This window comes from Photinus pyralis, unplaced genomic scaffold (genome assembly GCF_008802855.1).
Source record: "Photinus pyralis isolate 1611_PpyrPB1 unplaced genomic scaffold, Ppyr1.3 Ppyr1.4_LG10, whole genome shotgun sequence".
In the NCBI taxonomy this organism is placed as follows: domain Eukaryota; kingdom Metazoa; phylum Arthropoda; class Insecta; order Coleoptera; family Lampyridae; genus Photinus; species Photinus pyralis.
In genome coordinates, this window is record NW_022170250.1 from 13611080 (window position 1) to 13638834 (window position 27755).

At 40.4% G+C, this 27755-nt stretch overlaps 6 protein-coding genes across 6 annotated transcripts; 4 read left to right on the forward strand and 2 right to left on the reverse strand.

The window, feature by feature from the left end:
* Positions 1–132: 132 nt before the first annotated feature.
* On the forward strand, positions 133–6034 carry LOC116161369. The gene is made up of 3 exons (XM_031474700.1): positions 133–463; positions 637–1489; positions 2799–6034. Exons 2-3 carry the CDS (start codon positions 743–745, stop codon positions 5205–5207), a joined length of 3156 nt encoding a protein of 1051 aa, XP_031330560.1. The 5' UTR covers positions 133–463; positions 637–742; the 3' UTR covers positions 5208–6034.
* A 320-nt stretch (positions 6035–6354) lies between these two features.
* On the forward strand, positions 6355–12802 carry LOC116161368 (probable DNA mismatch repair protein Msh6). The gene is made up of 14 exons (XM_031474699.1): positions 6355–7132; positions 7180–7664; positions 7719–7994; positions 8042–8176; positions 8270–8742; positions 10478–10633; positions 10719–10873; positions 10924–11012; positions 11061–11216; positions 11268–11402; positions 11452–11543; positions 11590–11896; positions 12082–12411; positions 12457–12802. Exons 1-14 carry the CDS (start codon positions 7000–7002, stop codon positions 12715–12717), a joined length of 3183 nt encoding a protein of 1060 aa, XP_031330559.1. The 5' UTR covers positions 6355–6999; the 3' UTR covers positions 12718–12802.
* Positions 12696–14514, reverse strand: LOC116161374 (alpha-tocopherol transfer protein-like). The gene is made up of 3 exons (XM_031474706.1): positions 14233–14514; positions 13827–14187; positions 12696–12947 (listed from the first exon to the last, which is right to left on the reverse strand). Exons 1-3 carry the CDS (start codon positions 14490–14492, stop codon positions 12804–12806), a joined length of 765 nt encoding a protein of 254 aa, XP_031330566.1. The 5' UTR covers positions 14493–14514; the 3' UTR covers positions 12696–12803.
* Positions 14515–15461: 947 nt separating this feature from the next.
* Positions 15462–16106, reverse strand: LOC116161376 (probable trafficking protein particle complex subunit 2). The gene is made up of 2 exons (XM_031474708.1): positions 15904–16106; positions 15462–15857 (listed from the first exon to the last, which is right to left on the reverse strand). Exons 1-2 carry the CDS (start codon positions 16009–16011, stop codon positions 15525–15527), a joined length of 441 nt encoding a protein of 146 aa, XP_031330568.1. The 5' UTR covers positions 16012–16106; the 3' UTR covers positions 15462–15524.
* Positions 16107–17240: 1134 nt separating this feature from the next.
* Positions 17241–18585, forward strand: LOC116161375 (alpha-tocopherol transfer protein-like). The gene is made up of 4 exons (XM_031474707.1): positions 17241–17742; positions 17941–18124; positions 18173–18349; positions 18406–18585. Exons 1-4 carry the CDS (start codon positions 17489–17491, stop codon positions 18433–18435), a joined length of 645 nt encoding a protein of 214 aa, XP_031330567.1. The 5' UTR covers positions 17241–17488; the 3' UTR covers positions 18436–18585.
* Positions 18586–18632: 47 nt separating this feature from the next.
* LOC116161370 (peregrin) lies at positions 18633–26836 on the forward strand. The gene is made up of 10 exons (XM_031474701.1): positions 18633–19807; positions 19866–20735; positions 20779–21256; positions 23067–23306; positions 23355–24039; positions 24086–24251; positions 25222–25435; positions 25486–25612; positions 26082–26440; positions 26487–26836. The coding sequence occupies exons 2-10, from the start codon at positions 20214–20216 to the stop codon at positions 26777–26779; spliced, it is 3084 nt and encodes a 1027-aa protein (XP_031330561.1). The 5' UTR covers positions 18633–19807; positions 19866–20213; the 3' UTR covers positions 26780–26836.
* The last annotated feature ends 919 nt before the right edge of the window (positions 26837–27755 follow it).

Below are 27755 nucleotides of genomic sequence, written 5' to 3' on the forward strand. Positions count from 1 at the left end.
TTGAATTATCCTGGTGACGCTGTCGCGCCAAAGTTGGCGACACTGCTCCAATCTTTATAAAGCGGCACAACGTTTTGAGTTCCGCTAGTTTGAAATGAGTATACCGACTTTCTCCGGCTATCTTCACGCAGGTTGGCTTTGAGTGTTAAAATGGCCGCACGTCTGTGCAAATGAAAGTCACCGAAGTAGTCGGGTATTTTTGAGGAATTTTCTATTAAAAAATACGCCGCGGGACGCAGTTTCGATTTAAATGAACGGTCCAGGAAGGCGGAAGTGCGCCGCGAGTAAAGTTAGAGTTTTAAAAATTATTTTTACGTGAAAAATTTGACGAAAAAATGTGAATATTTCTTTGTCTGTAGTGTTGACGACGTGAGTTGTCAACAGATTTGATTTCATTTTTGGCAGCTGGATTCTTCTTTTTACACCGATTTCCTACAATTTGTGATATTTATTATTATTTTACGTAAGTAATCCACCCTAATTCTTCGAGTTATTATGCCAAAGCGTTAAATTGTAAGTAGGCCACTAAATTGTTGGGCGTATACGTTACAATGTATTCACTATTCAGTGTGGTCCATATTTTTGATTTTTTTCCCATTACTTTTTTTCAATTCTAATCAATGCTTATCTTTGCAGATTCCTTCAAGACAAGACTGTTTTTACATTCCGATTTTGTTTGGGTAAGTCGCGTTCTTGGGCTCGTTCTAATCTGCAGTTGTTGACGCAATGTCTCATAAATAAAATGTGTGTTCCGTTCGAAAGTGATACGGGCGAACTAGTAAAATGTGTGAAGATATTCAACGAGGATGATGCGGCAGCTCGGAGGTGCAGCAAAAGTGGTGCCGACGATAATTTTTTTAGCGATCGTTTTAGTGTAGGCAGTTTATTAATCTGTGATTTGTGCGAGCGACCTAGAACTTCGCGTTTAAGGCTAATTATAAGATTGTTTATGTATTTGTTAACTCGAATGTGCCTATATTTGCTAGTTTTTCTGCGGATATGCCTAAGTAATCGTAAATTATTCATTATGGGTTGTCTCGTTTATTGCCCGGCTGCGGCGTGGGCGTATCCAAACGAATACGACAAAAGCGATAAGTTGATCGATAAAATCAATCTGGAGCAGAGCATCGCGGCCGTTTTTAACAAAGTTGCCTACGGGAGCACGACTAAACGTTCAATACCAGATAATAGCTACTTGATTACGACGTTAGCAACGCCCTTGCTAACGACGTACAGATATAGTGATGGCAGCGACGAATGGTTACGGGTCGATATCAAGAATTCCGAAGGAGAATCGGTCGATTATGATGAGGAGGCGCGCAGTAATCCAGCGTACGGTTCAGATTTGGAGAGAGATCACGGACTACCGACGTCTGCTCCTGCCGCCGACATCCTTAAAAATAACAACAATAGAAATTACAATAATCCGAATCGCTACAACAATGATCGACTGCGGCCCGATTACAATTTGGGGGGACCCCATCAGGAAGTAAGTAAATTACATTTGAAATTCTGCTCAATCTTTCAAATTTTCGAAATTTTATGTGTTTCAATTGCAATTCTAATTTTAAGATTGAAAAATGAATAATAATTGCACATTCTAAGCTAAAAATTCAAACAATTTGTTTACCTGAACGTCTGAGATTGTAAAAATCCCAGTTTTTGAGAACTTGGAGTCTTATCGGGAAATTTGAGTTAGTGAGACTTTCAATTTCAAGTTGTAGTCGCTCATCAACTGGAGCTGCTAAAAACATGACACGAAAAATTGCATACGATTTTCAGTAGGGGTTTTATAATTTCACGATTGCCTATGATTGCATATGCAACCACAAGATACAATTTCAAATGCGAACTGTCAAAACTAATAAAAACAAGAGGTTATCCACATAAATCCAGAGCCTACTGGACCGTTTTTAAATTTTTTACTTCAATTTAGCCAACTACCAAAAATTGGTTTTTTTTTCTTCGATAACGGTCGTAGATACGAAAAAATTACATGAGACCGAGAAAGTTCCTAAACAAACCAGAAAATTAATTTCTTATTTTACCATCTGCCAGCGGCACACTGAAACAAAATGTCGGCAGTGTAAAATGGTACACACGATGGGTGGGTTCAAGCTCAAATTTTGTACACGATAATACAATAATGGTATTATTTTGGCTGTAATACGATAATACTAAAGATTACTCGAGAATAGCAGATAATACTCATAACTTCCGTTTTTGAGATATGTATGTCCCAATTTTCTTGTGTTGATTTAAGTGGCGCTGGAACTCCAACAATGCACTGTTTTTTGATGGCCCACAACTGCTTCTTTACAAACTACCTGCTCTTCTTGCTCGCGATCTCGTTTCTTCCATATGTCCAAGCGATTTTTAATTGTGCGAATGGGAGAAGGAGTTTTGTTTGCTGCTTCGGTATGCTTAGTTGCAAGCCACAGGGAGTACAAGGATTTGTCCTCTATAGCACCATTCCAAGTACCTTCACTACCTCGTTTTCTACTTTGAACCGATTTTAGCTCTCCGTACCATTTTTTGTGTAATTAACGGTTCCATAGATATGGCCTGTGCTTAAATCCATAAATTAATTTACAACAAAAAACTGGAAACTTTGGTGACGGCAGAAAACAGTTCATTTGTTATTTCAACAAATTCAAGCTTTTGTTTTTAATCACTTCAAAACAAATTATGATATCTAGATTTTGCAATTATAGCTTTTTTTTGTTTTTTGAGATTTTGGTAGTTTTGTACAATTTTTTTGTACAGGACATGTTTGCAATTTCTGATCATTTTTTCAGGTCACAGAAAATGTTTACAAGACGACCACAAATTACAACGTTCTTCGAAATGTGCGTCCTACAAAGTCGATATACAGTAAGGACATCCCCAGCTACGTACCGCCGAGTAGGGCGTTTTTCACGCCGACCCTCCCGGACAAATTTCTACATCCGTTTGCGGATAAACCGACACTGCGAGGTACGAACTCTGACACTTTCGTCAACCGACGGCCAATTCCACCTCCGTCGCTCACTCCCAACAAGGATCAAATACCGTATCGACCCGACTTGTCACCTCGAAAGCCCATCAACGTCGAGAAGACCGAGACGAAAACGTACGAATCTCAGAACGACTCGCGTAGTGAACGTAAGAAAACTCTAAACACGCCGTCGCAAAACAGCGAGTTCTACGGCCTAAATCGTAACGTCAACGAGACAAACTTCGAATACGAGAAGGCGTACATACCGAGTATCACTAGGATTTTGAGCGGCTCGAACGGGAGGCACGACGAGATTCCTGAGATACTACTCAAAACGGTCACCGACACCTCCTTAATTCACCACAGGAACGAGCAGCGGAACAAGCCGCGCGCACCCGTCACGGAAAACGTGCGCGGCAACACAAAGATGCAGGATTTTCGGCGCGAGGAATTCGAGGAGAGTACAAAGGTCGACGATAACAAGCGAGACACGGCAGTCTCTCAGGAGAGCCGTCCGCCAGACAAACCCGAAGGGGTCACCAGCCGCAAGGAGATAGTAAAGGACGAGACAACGACCGAAAACTCGGACGTCATAAATCTGCCAAACGTGAAGGCGAAGGAGAACAACGTGACAAAGGTCGACTCGGATAAGGTGTGGCTGGTTTGCTGGAACGTTCACGTCTACTTGGTCGTGTTTCTGTACGTACTGCTCGCGGTTTTCTCCATCTTCAAACTGATTAGGTACGAGAATGATCCGCACATGTTCTCGAAAAGCTACTTCCTCACGGTTCACCTGATGCTGACCGTGATATGCGTCTTGAGAATCTTCTACCTGACTTACGATCCGTACAATGTCGGCAAGTCCTTCAATATTTTTCTCTACGAGTTTTTGCACAACTTCCCGTTGAGCTTGTTGGCGACGACCTTTGCGATATTAATTCTGTTTCTGCTGAAGCGCACCTTAAATCATCTAAAAGTGAAGACGCGCCCAGTATTTCTCGTTGTGTTCGCCGCAATGCACATCTTCATGTGCTTTTGTTTGAGTATCGTCGAGATCATGGGCCATTTTGATCGTGCCAGCCTAATAGTTTGCAAACCCGTTTTTGTACTGCTAACGTGGGCGCTCGGCTTTAGCTATCTCTACCTGTACAAAATAATTAAAAATGTGCTCGCGAAAAAGACGCAGAACTTATCGGAGATGTGCACCCAAAATATCAGCTACGCGTCGCATATTACAATCGCGGTCGCGTTGCTGTTTATTTTGCTCGGCTTCGTGCATCTTTACGCGCTTTTCTTCATAAAGGTCGATCACTTTAGCTCGGACATCAAACAGCATTGGATCTTGTGGGGCTTCGAGTTGTCGGTGCGGGTTTTGGAGATATGCATAATCACTCTTTTAGCCGTCGTCGTAAGCTTAAAAATGTCACAGCGCGAGAAGCAGACCGTCGGCTTTCCGCTCTTCCCTTGTACGACGAGTGATTCGAGCACCGACAATATTTTTCCGAACAACTGCACCACGAATCCGAACGCGTTGAATTACAGTAGAAACGAAATGATAATGGACCACGGCCCGAGCGAAACGATCGAAAGGCCCAATCTTCTCAAAAATACCTTTCAGAACGACTCGTTCGATAAAAAATCGACGCTGGAGCGTTACCGCGGGGGCGATAACGAGAGCGGCAAGTTTGATCGATTCGAGAGGCCGAAGTGGGGATCGGAGCGTTTCGAAGTAGATCGCGTGCGTCCGAGCGTCGAGCAGACCAGCTTGAACAGTTTCGGACAACCGAACTCGGGACACTTCGAGCGCGGGCAGAACTCTCTGCGAAACGAGCGAAGTTCAGCGCGGAAAACTTACGACGTCGCCAAGTACTACGCGAAACCGAAGTACGAGGAGTACAACAATGACGATTACCAGTCCGAGGGTAACGTCTATAGCGAACCGGTCGATAACCAATATGCGCGTAATGATTTTGAACGAAACGACTTCGAACGCCGATCGAAAAACTCAAACACTTCCGGTCGGCGATCGACGGGCCGCGCGAGGAAAAACCACGCGCGTCCTCACATCGGCGTGCAAACTTTGCCGGGCGGTAACGAGGCGCGCCACCCGATCTCAGACACAATGCTCGTCGATGACCAGGGTTTTGTTAGATTTAGACACTTGCAGGACGAGCAGCCTAAGAAATCCAAGCGTCAAAACAACGAACTAAATCACTATAGCGATACCTGAATCTGACGCGATTGACTTACCGCACAAAGGTCGTTTACTGCCTCGATTATTTATGTACAAATATTTTAAGGATCTTTGTGCGGTACTTGGCTTAATTTTCATTAGTGTGTGTACGATTAAAGAAACAACACGTAGACAGTGTACATTTGTATTGTATATAGTAGATATAATTGACTCCATTACTTTTTTTATATTCGATGTTGTTGTAAATGAATTTTTTTGGGAATCTGCAGCCATTGGGTTTCAAAATTGTCGTGTAAAGGAAGGAATTACCTACCGTCCTACTTGTATAGTGTCAATTTAAAGCACACACCACATGTACTAATAATGTATATAAGTACAACTCTTGTAATTTGCCATCGTGGTTAACTTGCCAAGTTCTTAGAAGACAACGTTAATGCAGTATTATTTTATTATTTATTTCGTTAAGAGCAGAGAATGACTTTATTTATACTTTTCGCAATTTTGTTTTTAGATAATTGCTTTACTATACATTCCCGTGATACAACTGCCTCGTTTTATGTTTTTAGGTAGCGATACTACAGGCTGGGTACTTAACGATTTTATATTTTTGCCAGTAATTGAAGAAATATCCTTGTAACCTTCTCTGTGGACATTATTACTACCTATCTGTATTAGAATAGAAAAATTGTAAGATTTAAAACATTTTTCGTGTTCTTAAGTTAATCTAGCATTTATATGGTACGATTATTTAATTTATGTCGTAGTTATATACGACATTTGTGCATCACATCCGATATGATATTGTATTTCCAGGTTTTACTTATACATTGTAAACTGTCAAATTTAAAAACAGTTTCAACTTACGGCGTTTCTTTGATTTTATTTATTATCGACGATTATAATGTACCCCAAAAAAAGTTATTAAATTTGCTAAATTTTAAACAAACTCCATTCCCTCCAACTTTATAATAAAATCAATTCCCTCATTTACCTTATACCAACCAACCATTTTTAATAGTCTTAAGATCCCACATAAGGCCAATCAATTTCTCATTATTTTATCAAAAATTCGGCAAAAAATCCGTGTAGCAAAATCATGTTGACCATGGAAATATTCTAAAGAATTAAAAAAGGTTTTAACAAAAGACTTTAAAATGCTCGCAAAACAAATATCGCATACTATTTCCACGAAAAACGTTTATTATAACTACTATTTCCTCTGTGCAGTACACTTAACAAAAAAATTATTGTCAAACTGATATCGACTTTGACTTGAATTACGTTTGAAACTACTTTTTGTCTTATGTACCAGTCATAGCTTATTAACATGATTTTGGTAATTGGCCTAAGACAGATATTACTTTTTATATGAGGCAAAACCATTAAAGCCTGGTAGCCTCAATAACTTTACTCTCCGAATAAATTGCATGCTGAGGCTCAGTTGTACAATGTTAGCTTACATTTCAGATTATATAGTAACAGTATTTGATTAGCTAATATTTCAAAAATTGATCAATCGTGTTTCTCAAATCTGTTAGTTAAACTAAACTGACGTTATAAATGAGAAATTTATTGTTACAATCTTGCAATACAGATGTCATACATCCACGGACCTATTTTTTTTTTTAAAGATCCGTGCATACATCCTACTTGTATTACCCTGTATATAAAGTCAAAATGTTATTTTAATTTGTCACTAGCATACGTTGATTCTCCTGTGACTTTTTGTGGTTTATTACAGCCAACTTCATGCAATTGTAAATGCCCGCTAAAATTTTTCTTAAGCACTATTTGTTAAACGACGTTTTTCGATTAATAATTTAGAAAGATGTCGAAACGTTCGAGTCTAGGGCAGTCGAACACCCTTTTTAACTATTTCCAGTCTCCTGGCAATAAATCATCTGCTAAAAAACAGAATGGAAACTCTACAAAGGAGTCTAACCTAATGGGTTCTGGTAGTGGTAAGTAGAAATTGGAAACCGCTATCCATTCATTTCGTATTATACAGACAACGAAGATGATACGCCGGTTCTGGCGAGGAAAAGAAATCGTACCGCTCTTTTCGATAGCGATTCCGACACAGAAACTTCGGTTCCCGAAGTAAAGACAAAGAAGAAGCCTAAAATTGCAAAGGAGGAAGGCAGTCTTCAGTTGTTCACGTTTGAAAAGTCAAACAGGTCGCTGTCGCGAGATGACAATGTCAACAGTCTCGCATCGGACACGCAGTGGTTTCACGAACGTCTCGAATTTTTGAAACCGGACAAAATACGTGACATCAACGGTAATCGGTCCGATCATCCTGATTACGATGAGAAAACCCTTTACGTGCCCCAAGAGTTCCTTAATAAACAAACGCCGGCAATGCGTCAATGGTGGATTTTAAAAAGTAAACATTATGATACCGTTCTATTTTTTAAAATCGGCAAATTCTATGAGTTCTATCACATGGATGCAGTGATCGGCGTTAATTATCTCAACTTCTCTTTCGTCAAGGTGAGTCGCTTTAACTGTACCGTGACACTTTCATTACAAGTGTTGTTTCACTAGGGTGGCGAGTTTGCACATTCCGGTTTTCCTGAGGTGGCCTACGGACGTATGGCGAGCACGCTGATCGAGCAAGGTTTTAAGGTGGCAAGAGTCGAGCAGACTGAAACACCGGAGATGATGAATGATCGGTGCAGAGGGCACAAGGTGACGAAATACGATCGGGTTGTTCGGCGTGAAATTTGTGAAATAACCACCCAGGCGACGTGTTTGTACGGGGCACAGATGACTGATGCGAAGCAGTCGCTGTCCTGCTACCTCTTGGCGATTGCGGAGAAGGTTTGCTGAAAGTGAGTGTCATTCATAGTCTTAGCATTCTTTTGCAGCCGATAAACGGAGGGAGTGCCTTCGGCGTTTGCTTTGTCGACACATCAGTGGGGGACATTTTCTTAGGACAATTTGAAGACGACAAACATTGCTCACGTCTCTTAAGAATATTCGCACAGTATCGGCCTGCTTTGGTACGTACCTGCCAGCCAAGAGGGAAACCACTTGTTCATTTGTGGTTTCTCCCTCACTGTTAAGCAGTTTGTTTCGCTTACATGGTGTTACAGATATTACTCGAACGCCGTGGTTTTCAATGGTCAACACTCGAAGTATTGAAAAAAACCATCAGCAGTGTCAAACGAGACGTACTAACCTCAGGCACACAGTTTCTCTCTCCAGAAAAGACCATAGATCTCTTGATGAAGGAATGCTATTTTCGTGACAAAAACAATGACTTCGAATGGCCGACGGTTCTCGCCGAATTCGTCGACGGACATCTACCGAAGCTGGGTTGCGAGCTGGCTCTTAAAGCGTTAGGGGCCTGCGTGTGGTATTTGAAAGACTCGGAGTTAGATATTAAAGTTTTATCTATGAAGAAGTTCCATATTTATAAACCGGCCGATCAAACAAGCGATAAGGCACTTGATCGGCAAGCCTTTATGATTTTGGACTTTATAACAATCGAAAATCTGAACTTGTTAGGTGAGAAAGGCACGCTGCAGAAGACTCTGGATTATTGTGAAACTAGCTTTGGGAAAAGGTAAGCAACTAATCGTTGCGGATAGAAAATGTGTACCTGAAAAGTACTTAGAGTGGAATTATTTTGTTATGAGCTGTAGGATGCGCGTCTGCTAATCTGCAAACTAGTCTTAAGTTAAATGCTTAACGTGACTGAGAACATATCGACGGCCTGTCTGTAAATAAAATGTATCCTGTTCAGTAGTTGTATAGGGCCGAACCTGGACCATTTCAAGGTCACCTGGTGATGACCTTGGAAAGTAGTTAAAAGTGGTGTGCCACGTGGCGGTGACCACAGTAATTAATATTTCTATCTGCTTTTATCACATGTAGAGAGCGCATGTGCACTCTCGTACATCGATATGTCCTTCTTTCACACGAACCAATTCGGTTGTCACAATTCTAAGTACTAAGTAGCGCACAAGAGAGAAACGTGTATTGTTCCAGGTGAAAGACAAGGACGCAGCATAAGAGCTGATCGTAGTGTACGCCTCGATGTGAGAGAGTGCGCGTGCGCTCTCTCCATGTGACAGAAGCAGACAGAAATATTAATTACATGAAGTTAATCAAGGGTAGTCTTGCCTTAATTTTTTTAGACAACCCATTTCCAATGTGTTTGTTTACATATTAAGATTGCCAAATAATGTATTTCACTCGGTAAATAGATGAGCAAAGGTTGGCCTTATGGGATCTTGTACTATAGGCATACATAAAGCGTGCGTCCCATTGGCGCAGATTGCTTAACCACCGACTTACACCGCGACCACGCGCGCGCACTTTATATACGTTCATTAAATTTATGCGACATTTTTTGGTATCTATTAATTAATTAATTAAGTAGATAGAGGGCCACCTATGCGAGACAGTCACATGACGCGCAAGGCGTGAGATTCAATCGTGGTCTAAACTCACTGAAGGTCATCGTGGTTGTCGTCTATACTGGCCTGTTAAAAAACAGGTCTGTTCATCAGAAACATGTCTTTTCACGCAGAAATAGGTTCTGTTCATAAAAAAGAATCATTAGAAACAGACCTGTTTTTATTTAACCGATCGGATTCTGTAAAACAGACCTGTTTTTTAACAGGTCCGTTTTTTTAAACAGACCTGCAGAGTAGACAACATCCACGATGACCTTTAATGAGTTTAGACCACGCTTGAGCCCCCCCCCCCCCCGCCTGGCGCGAATGCTGGCCGACGTATTAAACCACCTATCTATGTATCACAGGACTGCCTGGCATAGGTGGCGCCTATCTACTTAATTATTATTATTGTAAAGAAGGATGATAGTGATAATGTCACAATGGAAAAGATACTCTGGAAGATTTAATTTATAGGAATAGACATGCGGAAATTAGAGGCGACGGCAAAAATCGGTATTTCTAATTATTTTTTAAGGGCACCTTCTGGATAGGTATATTCAATGGCGAAATCGAATTATTCTCTATCCAATTCAATAAACGCTTTTAAAATTACTATTCACAATGCACGGTTTGGACATGTAGACGCGATACTGTGAAGCCACAAATACTCCCAACCTTTTCTCCTGCACCTTCTTTATATTACCGTAGATTTTTCTCTTTTTTCTTAATCGGCTATGTTTTTTGTAAGTTTAGCTTTTTGTTTGTGTGTTTCGATTTGGTTTTTTGTCTAGCGATCGCTCCGCTTTTTCCCTACTATTCAGGACGCAAATAATCAACATCTCAAAATAATGTTTAGTTAAACAGCGCAGTTGATTCTAACTGAATATTTTTGGGTAGACTTCTGCAGCAGTGGATTTGTCGTCCGTTATGTCAAGAACACAAAATACAAGAACGACAAAACGCGATCCACCAGTTGTGCGAAAATGACGAAGTTCGCCAGGCAGTACGCGCCATCTTCAGAAAGCTTCCCGATTTGGAACGTCTCGTTTCTAAGTATGCCCTTTTTTCAAACTGCATGCTGTTTATACAGGGCGTACATTGTAAAATGTTCACTTTTTAAATCGCGCTACCATTTTAGAATTCATACATTCGGAAACCGATTCTTAACTAATCACCCCGATAGCCGCGCCATCTTGTACGAAAACAATACTTATTCAAAGCGCAAAATTTTGGATTTAATCAACACCATACAAGGTTTTGAGAAAGCCCAGGAGATTATGGGTCTCTTCGAAGGTAACCACCACTGAAAATCGCGCGAGCGCCAATACAAAACTGTATTACAGGATGCACGCAGCCGCTAATCAAGAAGTTAACGCACCATCCGCCCGAAGGCAAGCTTGTGGATGTAACTGGCCTGCTGCAGTATTTCAGGGTATTTCACATCTTTGAGTGTTACGCAATGTTAAACTTCTGCCTTCAGGAAGCGTTCGATCAAAACGTCGCGGTAAATCAAGGTAAAATTATTCCCCAAAAAGGCATAGAGGAGGATTACGACGGGGTCGAACAAGAAATTGCCGACATATCGAGTCGGTCGTCTGATTATCTGGAGGACCTCAAACAAATGTTCCGTTGCGAGGTTAATTTGTCGATCTTGTACTATTTCTTCTCAACTCTTTGCGTCTTTTAGGTATCCTACGTGGGTAAAGATAACAAACGTTTTCAAATTGAAATACCAGAAAACAGGACGCATAAGGTCACCAATGAATTTCAATTGGAAGGCGCGCGGAAAGGCTTCAAACGTTATTCTACTGCAACTTCTAAGGTTGTTCACTTTTGTTTTAAGTATTTATATTTAAATGAACAAACTTCAGGGCATCTTAGTCGATATGATACGTGCCGAAACTAAAAGGAACAAAATCGTACAAGACTTAAACAGGCGAATTTTCGAGAAATTCAGCGACAGGTACGCATCCGCTCTCATTTTGTAATCTCCCTACCACACCTTTCAGCCGTGTTAAATGGGAACAGGTCATCCATTGCCTGATGATGCTCGACGTTCTATGTGGCCTCGCCGAGTATGGCAAAAACGTTTCGAGAACGACATGTTTCCCCAACGTCTTACCGTTCCAAGAGCGAGGTTTCATTGACATTAAGGACGGCGTCCATCCGAACATTCAACTGGAGGATTTTGTTCCAAACAGCACTCAATTGGGCATCGAGGGTAAGGCGAAAATTATGCTTCTAACCGGTCCGAATATGGGTGGCAAATCCACGCTGATGCGGCAGGTCGCTTTAATAATTATAATGGCGCAAATGGTAAGTGGCTTAGAGCTTTTTTTTCTTCAGTTCTTTTTTCACAGCTAAATTTCCTCCATGGCTTCTTTGAGAGTTCTTAAATGGCCGTTTAAGGTCATGTCATGTTGACTTTTAACATTCCCCTTTTTCAAGTCTGCGCATAATAAAAGAGAAGGTTGATATCGCGTTATATACTGTCTTTTCAGGGCTGTCCCATTCCGGCAGCGAGTTGCACTTTCACACTGGTGGATCGCATTTTCACACGTTTTGGCGCATATGACGATATCTTAAAAGGACAGTCGACATTTTTCGTTGAATTATCAGAGGCGTCCTCAATATTGCGACACGCGACACGCAATTCTGTGCTCTTCCTTGACGAACTCGGGCGCGGAACGTCGACGCACGATGGAAACGCCATCGCGACGGCATACGTGAAAAAACTGATCGGCATGGAATGTCGCACGATATTTTCGACGCACTACCACTCGCTCGTCGACTTTTACAGTGGTTACGAAAACATTCAACTGGGACACATGGTATGGTATCCGCTTCCTGTTCTTGTGTTTCATTATTGTTTTTAGGCCTGCATGACCGAGGAGCAGGAGGAGGATGACCCAATGATGTCCGTTACCTTACTCTACCAACTAAAGGAGGGAAATTGTCCAAAATCGTACGGATTCAACGCAGCGAAGTTGGCGGGATTACCTAAGGAAATAATCGCCTCCGCGCACAAAATCGCAACCGAGCTGGAAACTGTGACGAAACAAAAGAAAATGCTGCGAGCTCTGCTGCTTTCTCGCAATGCAGATTTCGTACGAAAAACTTTACGAGCGGTATTTTAATCAGTGTTACCTCCTTTTCTTGATTTACAGTATTACATTACGTTGTTCGTACTTTGTTTACATTTATTAGAGAATTTGAAACACATTCAGCATTGACTTAAACTCAATTTCCCAATTGTTGCGTCAGAGTGAACCTCGATAGGTGCCAAGTAGCCCCCGTACTCCCCCGGTAGGTACTCTTTCTCAATCCAGTTTGTATGAAACTCCTCTCCGATTGTTTGCAAATGTATCTGAAATTGGTAATTCATCAGTGATCGACCTAGCAATTACTATATTTATTAAAAAAACCTGTTGAACCACCACTTCTAGGAATGATCTAACATTTTTTTAGGGAATAGTGGTTAAAACGGCTCTTTCAAGCAAATAAATTCAAAAACTTATCTATTATACAAATGGCGCCGCCAAGGGGTAGTTCTGCTCGACCCCCTTTGAAAAATGATCAGCGCTCTCGTGAGCAGATTGCGAATTGCGCCGTGAATCGGTACGCGGATCGTTTGACTTTTTTCCCATTTCTCCAAATATTCAATCAAATTCACTTTTCACAATTTGTTTTTTAATTATTATTGTTATTGGTATAGAGTAAGATGTTTTTAAAATCAATTTTTCCAAATGTTATTTGTTGTAATAAAGAAGGCAAGGAAGTTTAAAATAGAATAGATTAAAGACATTTACATTCAGAAAACAGTGCTCTGACAGACGTGGGCGTGGCTAACTTACAAATTTAAGGGGTGTTAAAGCTCCAAGAAAATTTGAATACATTACACAAATGACCTATGGGCCAACCTAAAACATATTCGTCCCAGGTTGGCCCACCCATTAAAATATTTCTGGCGGCGCCACTGCTTTTGTAAGTTAAATTTTGTATTTGAATTACTGACAAGCAATTATAATTTTAAATTTCATTCTTAAAAGTGCATAAATAGCCAGGTGTATCTGGATATAGTCCTCCTCCGTTTGCGCTTGCTTATTTTAAGTTAAATTCTATGCGTGAATTGGGAACTAGAAGCTTTTACTTGCATGCGATTTCTATCTAAGGGAGACCTGCCTCTACTTTTATTGTTATGCTAACTAAAAAAGTAACTAGTTTCCAGCTCTCTGCAGGACGTTACCATCTCTCGAACTTGTGCCTTAAGAAACGGCGCGAACATTGTAAACAAAGTGTGGAGAACCGCGCCCCCATTAATTAGATGTACGGCTCGCACTTTGAGCGGTATCGCATCTTGCACGTAGGCGGCGAAAGTGGCGGCCAATCGTAAACTAATCGAAGTAAGGTGCCTCAAACTGCTCCCTTGCAAGTCCAAAATGCTGATCAGACCGTCGGGTGGATCCTCGTACACGACCAAATCCAATACCATGCAAATCAGTCGGAGATGCTCCGTAAAATCGAACTTTCGCGCGTCACCGTCGCGTAGTTTTACCACAATTATCGCGCAGTTATCCGCCGTGCGTCTCGGTAACACGCAGTAGAATCTACGAAATCTTGCCGATGAACAATTCCAGATTGGTTGGACTTACCCCACTTGTAGCATTTTTTCTACATGACGTTCCGAAAACATCTCGGGTGTTGACTGTCTGATCCGGAAGTAATTCTTGATTGTTACCGTGGCCATTTGTACATCGTGACAGGTAGAAATAAGAAACTGCGATATCAGTTCATCGCTCAGTCGTGGGAGATTTTCAGACGCCAACCATTCTTTGATGCTTTGTATGTTGGCAGCATCGACGCGCCCCTTTGAGATTAAGTCAGTCGCTGTAAATCGAAATTTTGCTTCCATTTGCAATTGAAATCGGATCACAAATAGCTCACTAATCTATTTTTAGTATTACATTGCTCACCTATCTTTGTTTAAAGTTAGCGGTGATAAACAAATGAAGCTTGATTTAACTGTAATCAAATCAAATTTCACCAATTAAGTTTGGTTTATGTAGTGACTATAAATTCTTTAATTTTAACTTATTTCTGTTTTTTTTAGTGTAAAGAAAGTAGCTGCAATTTATAGAATGGGTTTTGAATTTACATAATTAATACTTTCACAGATAATCCCTATCTGCCAAAAACTTGACCTCCTAATCTGGACCGCTTCTTTTATCTTTTATACGTTTTAGTAAGTCATTTACACTTATTTTATGATTTGGGAGCTCTAAATACGTACGAACAGTAAACTTTAAGCCTGCTAGTGACCCTTCCTAAAGCTAGATCTCGAAAGGACCTGTAAGGCCCAGTCCAGAACTGGAAAGGATCTAGTACTTAGAACACTTTCCAATAAAGCATTTAGGGCTTTACAAGACTTCTGTGCTCTTTCTAGTTTTTTTAACTCCTTTGTAGAACTAAGCCAGCCTACAAAACTCACTGTAACAATAAGGGTCTAAAGAGAAATGGAAAGACCATACTTACAAGCTCTTCCACAATTCTTTATACACTTTTTCCTATATCCGTTAAGACTCTTTCTGGGGCTTTGAGCACTTTTTACCATGAGACATAGAAAGGTTGGACCAGAAAACTGTCAGAGCCTTCAGAGGTGGTTTCTAGAAACACTTTAGCATTTTCCACCACTCCACATCTTCGTCAGCCTTCAAACCTTTCTATGTGCTTTGAAAACAAAACCTTTCGAGTGTTCCGTTTCACAGAGCATTTCAAAGACCAGAATTCTGTCATGCTTTCATTCTGGTTTATTATTTCGAGAAATTCTTGAACCTATTTTACTTCTAAGCCTTTCTCTTTGGGTACCTATTAAAGAATGAAAAAGTGTTTTTCATTTATTTACCTAAACGTGCAATACAATACAATTACTATAATAATAAAACTACTAGCACGACAAGTATTTCTTGCCATAAAACTGTGCCTTCTTCTCAAACACGCTCGACTTGATTGGTTTATCTTCCTCATAAAACGGATTCATGGAATGCTTAATATACAATTCGTAAATGTCATTAAAAAAGTTCTTAATGCCATCCTCGTTCTTGTTATCGTGCACCATCACGAAACGTATGTGGCTGGCCGTTATAAACGCTGAAACAAACCATTGGTTGAATTTGTCGACCGACTTCAAATACATGTTGTGTGTCTTCCATTTGTGCTCGTCTATTAAATCTAGGGCGGCGTGCGCGATGAATTGGTTTAAATGTCTATGATCTTCCTTCTAAAAGCCGGTATACTTGGTAACGGTTTCGAAGATGGGTACAAACCTTCGGCTCCTTCACATTAGTGAATTCCACTTCGAAGATAGGATTATCTCGGTGGCCTACAATTACGAAATAGTAGCTGGCAGACATTTGTTCGCTTTTTTTGGGCATTTAACTTAGATTATCCGAAATATTTGGGATAAAAACATTTTAACCTAAAAATGTTGCATGTCTGTGGTTCCCATACCATCTCTGTTAATACTACAACAGATAAACACCGCCTGTATAAAATTTGTCCCCCGAAATGATTTTGAAGGATGAATTTCACTATCCTACCAATTTCTCAATTTGTGATATGATGAGGAACAATCGTTTGGATTTGTGTTTATATTATTTTTTGTATTACGACAGTCAAAAGACAAATCCTAAGTAAATCGAGAAATTGGCCCGTATGAATAAAAGTAAGCAAATGCTTATACTTGCAAAATTCAAAGTAAATACTCGTAAGTGCTCCTTCACACTGGGCGACTTAGCAGCGCTGCTGAGCAGCAGGGCAGGACGCAGTGCAGCGCTGCTAAACAGACCAGTATGAAGGGGCAGTTACGAGTATTTACTTTGAATTTTGCAAGTATAAGCATTTGCTTATTTTTATTCATATGGGCCATTGAAACGTTTCTGTATTTGGGTGACATGACGTGACTTATTTTACTTTTCACATTTTACTGTTGTACTGAAAACTGTCGGTTATCATTCGTGGTGACAGTATAATCTCTCAAATAAAGGTGCATATCATCCACGTACAATTTTTAAAACTAGCTAATATTTAAATTTTTATGTAGCATTGTAGCGATTCCATGTCCTTTATGTCGCCTCTCTGTAATAATTTTCTGGTTCAAGGCTGCCTTGGGTTTTGAAGTAAAACCTTTGCAGATACAAAACATTCATACAACATACCACAGCATACATATAAAATATCATATGAGCTATATTATAGTATGAACCAACCTTAACACATAGTATTTTACTTTACAGGCATGTTTTAGAACAATACGTAGAGAATTCTGCAGCTGTCTCAAGAAAGCTTACGTTTCTAATTATTACAATGCATCATTGTTTTTCTTGGGATTAGAGGGTTCACTATAAAATATGCAATTGCGAGTTGCGACAGTAATATTTTAGTGTCGTATCAAGCACAAATAGGAGAAATCCACCATGAACACACTTATACTGCTGTCAACAGGCGAATTAAAAATAATTATCATTTTTGGATTATGTTATCGATAGGTTTCATATGAAACTTTCTGCCACAGCTTTTAACTGGCCTGGCACTGGCAGAGATCTTTATTTGCCTTTTCATAGTATTAAAATTTCCCATGCGCTCTTATTCAACCTGGAGCACCATGTATAGATAATCTAAATAAATCTGCAAAAACCATTTAAATTGAAGACCTACAACGAATTAAATCAATACCCAATTAAGCACCTAGATTCCAGTATCGGTCATAATACGATAGCAAAAATAACGAGCACTTATTATCATAAATACAAGTACAATGTAGGTATATCTACAATTACGTCTAGATAAAGTAAAGTAATTGATTGATTAATCATTTTTTACTTAAATGTAAGTACAAGGAACACTATCGCTATGGTGCTGGGCTTTACTACCGAAGAATTGGAGAAATACGGCGGTACAGATGAAAAGGTGAAGCGGTTGAAGAAATGGCTACCCGAAGAAAAGCTGCCCCCTCTTACGAGTGAACAAATTCTATTGTTTCTGATTAAAGAGGAAGAAGACGTGGAACGAGCGAAAGCAGCGATCAAGATTTCTTACCACTGCAAAAGGAGCCTGCCTAAAGTGTTCAACAAAAGAAAATTGGACCAAAGTTTTTACGATGTCTTGTGAGTAAAACAAAAGAGTATATATCAGTATAGGTACGTGGTAGGTTTTTCAAATTATAAAGCCAAGTAGGTACTAGGATTTTGATGTTTTCTCACCACGTTTCAGTGGAACCATGTACAAAGTTTAGAAAAATATAGTATCCCAAATTTATTTATCATTTTAGTGCCGTTTGTCTCTGATTCTTATCTTTGTCGTAGCCAAGTTTGTTGTATGCCCGAGAAAACCGAAGACGGCTGCGTTATAATATACGTATCTCTGATTGACGGTGACTACAGAAAGTTTAATTTGGACGAGTTTTTTAAAGGACTGTTTATGGTGTTTGAAGCTGAAGTGTACCATCAACCCATCAATGGCATAAAACTAATTGTAAACATGGAAAACGTATGATTCGTATAACCAACTCGGCAATATTTGCAAGCATGATTATAGGGAGGAATGTGGCACTTCGCCAAATTAAAATTCTTCACTCTGAAGACAAGCGTTGAGTATTTTCAGAGTGGAACGCCAGTCGCGATCAAGGAAATTCACTGCCTCAACACAAATTTTTTCTTCGAGAAGATACTGGTTTTAGTGCGACCCTTCGCCGATAAAGTATTTCTCAGCAAAGTAAGTTGTGCGTTAAGATTGTTCTTTGTATAGTAACTTTCAATCGTAAAGTTGAGGTGTCACAAACCTGGGATGAGTTGGGATGAATTTCACGCGAATCATATTTCGAAAGAATACCTACCGAAAGAATTAGGAGGCACGCTACCCCCCACCGACGAGCTACAAAAGGAGTACATCAACAAATTGAACAATCTTCAAGAGTATTTCTTGAACGAAGAAATGCAACGTGCTCGTATTTAAGTTAATCAATAAATTAGTAATGTATACCTATTTATCAAATGGGGACGCTATCTATTTTATGTGTGTAAATTTTTGGTTTTACCTACCCGGTTATAAACAAAACTTCCCTTCTAGTGTTAGTAGGAATAGTAATTTTTTTGCCAAAATAGAGGGCTGAAATTTGAAAATGTCATTACAACTTTTTTACACGAATCTCAATTTAATTGATAAATGTAATTTTACAGTGGCCCTAAATGATTAAACAATAAAATGGCAAATAAAAGGGAATGCAGAAAACGTGAAAGTCAACAATCAACAATCGAGGAAGATGTTCCCTTTTCATCGGGCAGCGAAGTTAAAGTTACAGATTCCAACTTCTTGGCTACACAGAAAGCGTATTTTTGTAAGCCACACTTTAGCGTAAGCTACATGGATTTAAAGAAGATATTTACATCAACAAATGTCCGTTGCTTAAACGGAAATGCACAAAGCGAATTGATCCCTGTTGACGATGAGCACCAAGAGGAGTCCTGTTCAGTCCATAATGAGGAATTCCGTCCCAATCTGGCCTTTTCACATTCTATTGGTATACAAACTGATCTCCCGAAGAGGATTAAGAAACGTAACTGTACCACATCGTCGTCATCAGCATTGCTTTATTACAAACCCCCCTCCCTAAGATTTTACCACCTGGAACGTGTTTCAGTTAGGCGTACTTGCGAGGTATGTACATTTAAAGCACGTGTTGTTTCCAAGATTAAGAACCACCATCATGGGAGGTACTTTGACCAATTACCTACCCAAATCGTCGATTTCTTCAGGTGGCTCGGATATACAATTCAACGGGTTTTGGTTTCGCTTTATCCACGTAAATCCACACCCGTCAACTGCAGCAATTGCGCCACTTATCTTAATCAGACTACAGCCTTAATAAGCAGTTTTGAGAGCTTACGCTCGGACATACTGTCGATAAAAGAGCAGAACAAAGAGAATTGGGAATCGCTTAATCAAGAATTGCAGAACTTTAAGGCCAACGTGAACGTCAAGCGTGACCTACGTGACAGTAAAATCGTATCGGTACCTCCACCTCCTCCGCTTCCACCTCCGCCGCCTCCACCCCTACAATCAAATGCAGCTGTGCAGAAGAGTGAGGTAAAGGAAAAAAAGAACACACTCGAAGTTGCCAAACCGATCATCTCAGTTCAGGACATTTTGAATGTTAAATTAAGGAAAATCGGTGTAAGTTAGTCGAGTATTGATTTTGGGGTACTCACCTACTACGATTTTCTTATTGTAGGAGCGTCCCAACTGCCACCTGCGCTGTGTAAACGAGCCAAGCTTGGAAAATTCGTTTACCACTTTGAAACCAATTACTTAAATCACAATCACTTGTAATTTGACACATACTGTATATATGTGTTGATAACTTTCCCGCCCAAAAATAAGTATAAGTAAAGTCCTGTAGGGATGTCTCATATGGCTTTGCTGATTTACTGTTTACTTTTATATTTTTCTAGAAATAGCAAATAAACGTGATTTTACGAAGAATGTGCATTGTTCAAGATTAATTGCTAGTAATTTATTCAAAAACTTATTACCTTTCCAGTACAATAAAAACAGACATCATGACCTAACCTCTAAAACCATGGGGTTAGACTTCGATATTTTAGAACACTGCAGAAAAGTACGTGCAGATCACGGTCCACCCTACACGTGTCCCATTGAAAAATGTTGTCGCACCTACAAGTCCGTTTGCGGACTTCAATATCACTTAAAGAGCTTCGATCACAACAACCCGAACGCACAAGCCCTTACACCACAGACGTCGAAAAACAAGAAAGGCAGGCCACGAACAACAGCGACCATACCTCAACCGACCCTTCCTACTGCTCCCGAACCCCTAACTTACGATGAGGCACAAAAGATTATCCAGTTGGAAATAAATGGTGAAATTGTACGTATTAACATCAACGAATCGTTGGATGTCCATTCCAAGGAGGATTTCCCGGACGATGATGTGAAACCGGCCTTCGAACCAGAGCCATCCATTTCGCTACCAGAAGCAGTATTTAAGAAACTGGACAATTATAACATTTGCGATGCGCCCCCACGTCCGAACGCATACATTCGTTTTATCGAGAAGAGCGCGGAGGAGTTAGACGGCGAGGTAGATTTGTATGTCGCTAATTTATGCTCAGGGAGAATTTTAGGTGGAGTACGACGTTGACGAGGAAGACACAGCATGGTTGAGTATAATGAACGAGAAACGAGAGGCGCAAGGTTTGGCACCGGTATCTGTTGATTCGTTAGAGTTGCTGATGGACCGTTTGGAGAAGGAGTCGTACTTTCAGGCAGCTGTAAACGGACAGACGGGTAGTGTGGTTGACGATGACGCCGTGTGTTGCATCTGCATGGATGGAGAATGTCAAAACACGAACGTCATACTCTTCTGTGATATGTGTAACTTGGCGGTCCACCAGGACTGCTACGGTGTTCCTTACATTCCGGAAGGTCAGTGGCTGTGTAGACGGTGCTTGCAGTCGCCCAGTCGAGCGGTCGACTGCGTCCTCTGCCCCAATCAGGGAGGAGCCTTCAAGCAGACCGATCGGGGACACTGGGCGCACGTCGTGTGCGCCTTGTGGATACCCGAGGTTCGGTTCGCCAATACAGTATTTTTAGAGCCTATAGGTAAGCCTTGGCTGTGATTTTTGATACGATTTAATTACGTTTCTTGCTTGGCTAGAATAAAAATATGAACCACCGGTTAATAATGTTGCACAGTTTGACGATTTCCTGCGTTCTTTTTGACTTTTTCATAATAATAGTTAATTGAGAATTATGTATAAGGGGAATTTTTCGAAAGAAAATAATTCCCCTTATGTGACGGTTGTGTCCATCTGTCTGTCCTTCTGTTCCTCGCCTAACTCGAGAAATAAAAGAGATAGCTATGTCAAACTTTCGCAAATTGATTTCTACGTGTTCAAGGATCAGGGCTATTGAATATGAGCCGGATTAAAAGTCTGGTTTCCGAATGCGAGCTGGCGAGTGGCAAATTCCCCTACTGAAAATCATATGCGATTCTTCGTATCTTGTTAAAAATGCTACATCTTTCAACATTAACAAAATTTGCTATGGCCAACACAGATTTGATGTCTAAGAATAGGTGTACAACTCGGTGTACAAAATTTGGGTTCAACCGTTTAGCCGGAAATGAGAGTACAGGCAGACAGATCAATCGACATCATTGAGATTGTGTTTGAATCGGATTCCTGGTGCTTCAAAGCGTGTATTTCAGTCAAAAAAGTGGGGGGAGGGGGTCACAATTTATAATACAACTAGAAAAACTAACGCAAAAACAGCGTACGCGCGATCGCTCGCAAATTTCTTTGCGTTTCGGCGAACGAGGCTTCTCGGCGGGAACACTTTTCGGCGGCCGTACTTATCGGCGGATTATACAGGGTGGTGACTTGCGTAACGCATCATAGGGATTTCAATGTAAAATTCATAACATGCGATTATTGGCTCCCCAAATTATTTTAGAGCAAAAATGTATTAAGGTTTTTTGTAGGAAATTTTTTTTTACGCCAATCAACGGTATTAGTTTTCAATTTTTTTCATATAAAGACGGAAAATTGAAAAAATAAAACCCGCATCTTTTTCAATAATCTGCGATGCCATGGAATTTTCTAAAACAAAAAGATATCCAAAAGTTATCAATTATCAGCAGTTCGAAATGGATTTTATGATCGACTTGGTTGCAGTTAATGGTGACTTATTCGAACATTTATTGTAAATTGTTATATTAGGAAACCGTTTTTAGTAATTTGGTCTTTCTTTATGTTGAATTTGCTGTTACAAATATAATACTTTTTGATATAATTTGATTTGTATTTTGTTTTATAGCAGACATTCCATGGCATGACGGATATTGGCGTAGTTTTTGTATTATAAAATTCCATGGCATCACAGATTATTGAAAAAGATGCGGGTTTTATTTATCCAATTTTCCGTCTTTATTATGCAAAAAATTGAAAACTAATACGGTTGATTGACGTAAAAAATTTTTTTCTACAAAAAACCTTAATACATTTTTTCTCTAAAATAATTTGGGGAGCCAATAATGGCATGTTATGAATTTTACATTGAATTCCCTATGATGCGCGACGCAAGTCACCACCCTGTATACCTCCATTTTGATTTAAAACAAAAGCAATTGCGAAGTAATCAATCGCATTGGGATTGAGTACTGGCGATAACATTTTGAACTCATAAAAGGCAACCGCAATGCCATCGATCCGTGTGTGATCGATTGAGTTAGGCACACAAACAGATAACGGCTGCTTGGTTGAAGTGGAGCCAATTCAATCTGAAAAACAAAACCCCAAAAATTTTAAGCGCTAAATTCACACTTCTCAGTAGAATAAACATATTTTTACAACAAAAGGAAGGGAGAGGAGGGTCGATTTGAGTTTGTTTTTCACCCTCTTTATATTTCCAGATTCGATCGAGACAATACCTCCGGCCCGATGGAAGCTCTCCTGCTACGTTTGCAAGCAAAAAGGCGTGGGCGCTTGCATACAGTGTCAAAAGACAAATTGTTACGCCGCCTTTCACGTGACCTGCGCCCAGCAGGCGGGCCTGTACATGAAGATGGACACGGTGAAAGATTCGGGCGATGCGCAGCCGGTTTTGGTGCAAAAAACCGCCTACTGTGACGTGCACGCCCCCTCAGATACCGGTAACGTCTGTTCCTAAATGCTTCGCGTGGTACAATCGCGTTTTTTAGATTGCGTGAAGGAGGACTCGAGGCAGAAGATGAAGCAAGTCCGCAAGCTTCTCGCGAAGAAGCGCAATTTCGTGCCTATCATACTTATCCCGACGATTCCGCCGGAACGCATCCAGGAGATTGCGTCTCTGGTGACGATAACGAAAAAGTCTCAGTTTATTCAGCGACTGATCGCGTATTGGACGTTAAAGCGTCAATATCGCAACGGAGTGCCTCTGTTGCGACGATTGCAGAGCGCGCAAGGTGGGCCGAGAGATTCGAATACTGGCAGCGTGGATATTATCGAGCTGTGTCGACAATTGAAGTACTGGCAGTGCCTGAGACAAGATTTGGAGCGCGCGCGTTTGCTGTGCGAGTTGGTGCGCAAGCGCGAGAAGTTCAAGCTTGAGTATATAAAAGCGACGGAGCGTTGTCTGAACGTCGAGCTGCGCCCACTGCAAGCGAGCTTGCGAAAAGTTCTCGATTTAATCTCGGCCAAAGACACGAATGACATCTTCAGTGAGCCCGTGGACCTCGAGGAGGTGCCCGACTACCTATCGGTTGTATCCGATCCGATGGATTTGAGCACGATGCGCGTCAAACTTGACGTGGGCAACTACCCCAACTTGACCGCCATGGAAAAGGATTTTGATTTGATGATCGCCAATTGCCTCGCCTACAATAACCGAGACACTGTCTTCTATCGGTAAGAATTGTATGTTTGTATGCAAAGGTAACAGTCGCGATTGTAGTGCGGCGATTAAAATGCGCGATCAGTGCGGCGCTATCTTCCGGCAGGCGCAAAAGGAATTCGAGGAGTCCGGTCTAGTTAATCCGATTGAAAATTTACAGGCGTCATCCGTGGGGAACGAGGAATCGCTGGCATCCGATATCGATAAAGAATTGGAAGATCTGCAGGTATTTAGGACTGTTAAATGCTTGAGTAGTTTTTTTAGTCTTCTTTCACACCTAACCTACTTTTAGGTTTTGAACACTAACTGTACATAAATAGAAGTATATTTGTGGTGGACCAACGGAATGCGGTGTTATGTTTATCGAATGCATTTGTAGTGACTCTTAAGAAATTAATAAATAATGTTGTTGTTTACTTTCGTTTGAGCCCATATACTTCTTAGTTGAATGTACTACAGTTGATGTTGATTTTTCTTGCATGTTCGTGATGTATAGGGATTGACCAATAATAATAATAATAATAATTCGATATATGTCTTAAAGAAATGAAATTTGAATTAATAATAATAATACCAAGATGATAATACGAAGTCTACATTACAGCCAATGATACAACTATAAAATCTTAAGTCAATTAATGTAATAATTATAAAAATCAGTAAACGAAAATAATAAAATAATAATCTTTATTCTTCTATTACCAAACAAAAAAACTAAACACGCGAAAATGAAGAGAATTGATTAAGGGACCGTATTCGCACGATTTTTGTATATATTTTCATCACGCACATTATTAAGTCTTCTCTGGTAGATGTCTCTCCGTAATCAGCGGTGCACCGGCTGTTATTTTCAGTCATTCAAGCCGCATACAGATTAATCCACTGGACATTTGTGCTGATTCCCTCTTTAAAAATGTTGGAAGGGGTAATAAATTTTAGCCATTTTTAAACTATAATTTCTATAACAAAAAATATAGCCCATATATCGATAATGATACCTACAAATGCACAATTACTTTGTGCCTATAGCGAAACAGCATTTTTGATCGTTACCATACTTTTGCCATCGACAATTGCACATTTGCAACCTATTTGACAGAAATGCACCTCTCGCCTCGCTCAACAACGAACTGTTCCAGACACATTTTTAGGCTTCCCTTCACAGAGATGGTAATGCACCACTTTTTTTTTCGCAGGGAAAGAGTGGGCCGGACGTTTTTACAAAGCTGGAAGATCTGCTCGTCAAAAGCCAAGCCTTGAAGCACGGATTAGCTCGCGCCAAACGCGTGAAGCTCATCCGAAGCGAACTGACGAAAGTGAAAAAAACCTTAATCACGACTGACAGTTTAAGTTCACAATCGGATGGCGATAACGACTCCATCGACCCAAAGGCGTCGAATCCCAGTACATGTACGCCATCTTTTAGTGTTATTGCGAGTATACGTTTGTGCTTCTTCTAGCCAATTCGCCCAGCGGGGTTAATCGCCGAACTGCAGTTCTTTTCACGAGGAAGGCACTCGCTGCCTTAAAGAAACCGAGCGAGGAGAAAGAGGACAAGGAGGAAACGCAGCAAACAGAGTCAAAGCCGTAAGTAACCGACCCATTAAATAAAAGGTTTGGGCCCATTGTCTCTTTTCTTTTTGCCTCATGAGCCAATACAAGTTCTTATAGAAATCTCGGTTCTATTTGCCCCCCCATGGTTGTGAGCTAAGAAACATGTCCCTGTAGATCTTGCACTTTTTCTAAGGACGTTCACTGTCTTTGCAGACAAAAAAAAAGTGGAAATTGAAGACCGCCTCTCCATCCCATCACTAATGTCGGTTAATTAGAAGTGAGGCTGGTCACAGAAAAATGTAATTTAACCCATCCTTAACTGATGTTGTTATACTTATCTTTGAAACTAAAAGCTATAATTTTTGCGAATCCTTTGCAGACTCTCTAGCTCACAACCATCGAGAGAAACGACACCGAGTCTATAAGACTTCGCTTTAGCTAGCATAATGGTACGATGTCACCAGCCAGTAGCCAAAAAAATTGACAAATGATCAACTTATAGGAAGAAAAAGGGCAGACCTCGTCGCGGCGCGAGCGAGCCCGAATCCCAACTGGTCGATTCAAAAAACGGTAATTCCTCAATGCCCGATAGTTTCCGAATTTATCGTGCCGGTCACCAAACTTCCGGGGACGAGAACAGCGACAGCTCCAGCCTGTCGACTTGCTACTCGCGTGAGTCATCAGAGATAGACTCCGACGAGGATTCGTCCAGTTCAGTTTGCGTCACCGACATGTCGGGCATTGAGAGTAATGAAAATTCGGCCGAAAAATTGACGCTCGAGCCTATGCAGCTGGTATGGGCAAAGTGCAGAGGTTATCCGTGGTATCCTGCGCTAATTATCGATCCCGAGGTTCCCAAAGGTGAGTTGATTAAATGTCTCGAGCAGATTCGCAGTTTGTTTTTAAGGTTTTGTATATCGCGGCGTTCCCATTCCGACGCCCTCACCTGAGGTTCTCGCATTACATTCTAATCATACGGAGCATGTTTATTTAGTATTATTTTTTGACGCTAAGAGGACATGGCAGTGGTTACCTGCTGAAAAGTTGGAAGCTCTTGGTATCGACAAGGAACGTGACGAAGCTAAAGTAAACGAATCGAAGAAAGCAACTGATAGGAAAGCCGTTCGAAAGGCGTATGAAAATGCTACTTCGTATCAATTGCAAGTGAATGAGCCGGTAGATGCAGATGAACTAAAGTAATTTAGTCCTGTATTCGATTTAAGTATTATCATTTTATCAATAAAGCTTTTTATTCTATTTCCAATTGTTTCTCAGTTATTAAGCGATAGAGCAAAGCGATGCAAGCTATTCCATGGTGTCCGTCTGTCTGCCTATTCGTGAATATGATAACTGCCAAGTGCTTGGATCGATTCGGTTCAAACTTTGCACAGTTTATCTACAGTGATATTCATGTAGAAGTAGATATAGGGATTTCCTATGTCTACTTTTACATGATAAAAAATCTCCCGAAAGACGCCTGCAACCAAAATAACTTCTTGAAACAAATAAAAATCTGGCTGTCATATTAATTTGAACATTGTTGCTTTAGCTCCACAGATCAAAAATTAATTGCTGTCGAGTCGCCTTTGGAAATTCATGTAAACAACAATTCCAAAGGCGACTCGACAGAAACTCGTTAGATCGCATGGTATTTATATAAAAGTAAAAGTAGAAATCTAGAAATTTGAATTATTGTTCAAAACTTTTGGTTGCGATAATCTTCGTGTATATTAACTGCACGCCTGCACAGGTTCGTGCTACTGCAAATGCAGCAGTTCCAATCTTGGAACTGTTTGAAATTATGGATTCTACAGGCCACATTCTATTAGAAAAATTTTTTTCCGGGTCGATCTGAGACAATTTTTTCTTCGGGGCTCAAAAAAAGGCAGTGTATAACCTTCCTTTTTTACCAAAAATCGACTGCACCAAAATTTCCCGGGAAAACACTTTTTCTTATTAATTTTGGTGCGTAGAATCCAAAACAATTCGTACTTTTTCGATCAGACTTCTCAGTCAAAAGTTATAGACCAATTTCGAAAGAAAATTCAAAGGGCTGTAACTTTTGAACTAGTAGCCCATTATGGCGATTTAACTCGTGTATTGCGAACAGATACTTTATTAAAATCGTCAAAAATCTAGGTTTAGGTATACCAAAGAGGTATATGGAAGGCCGTCC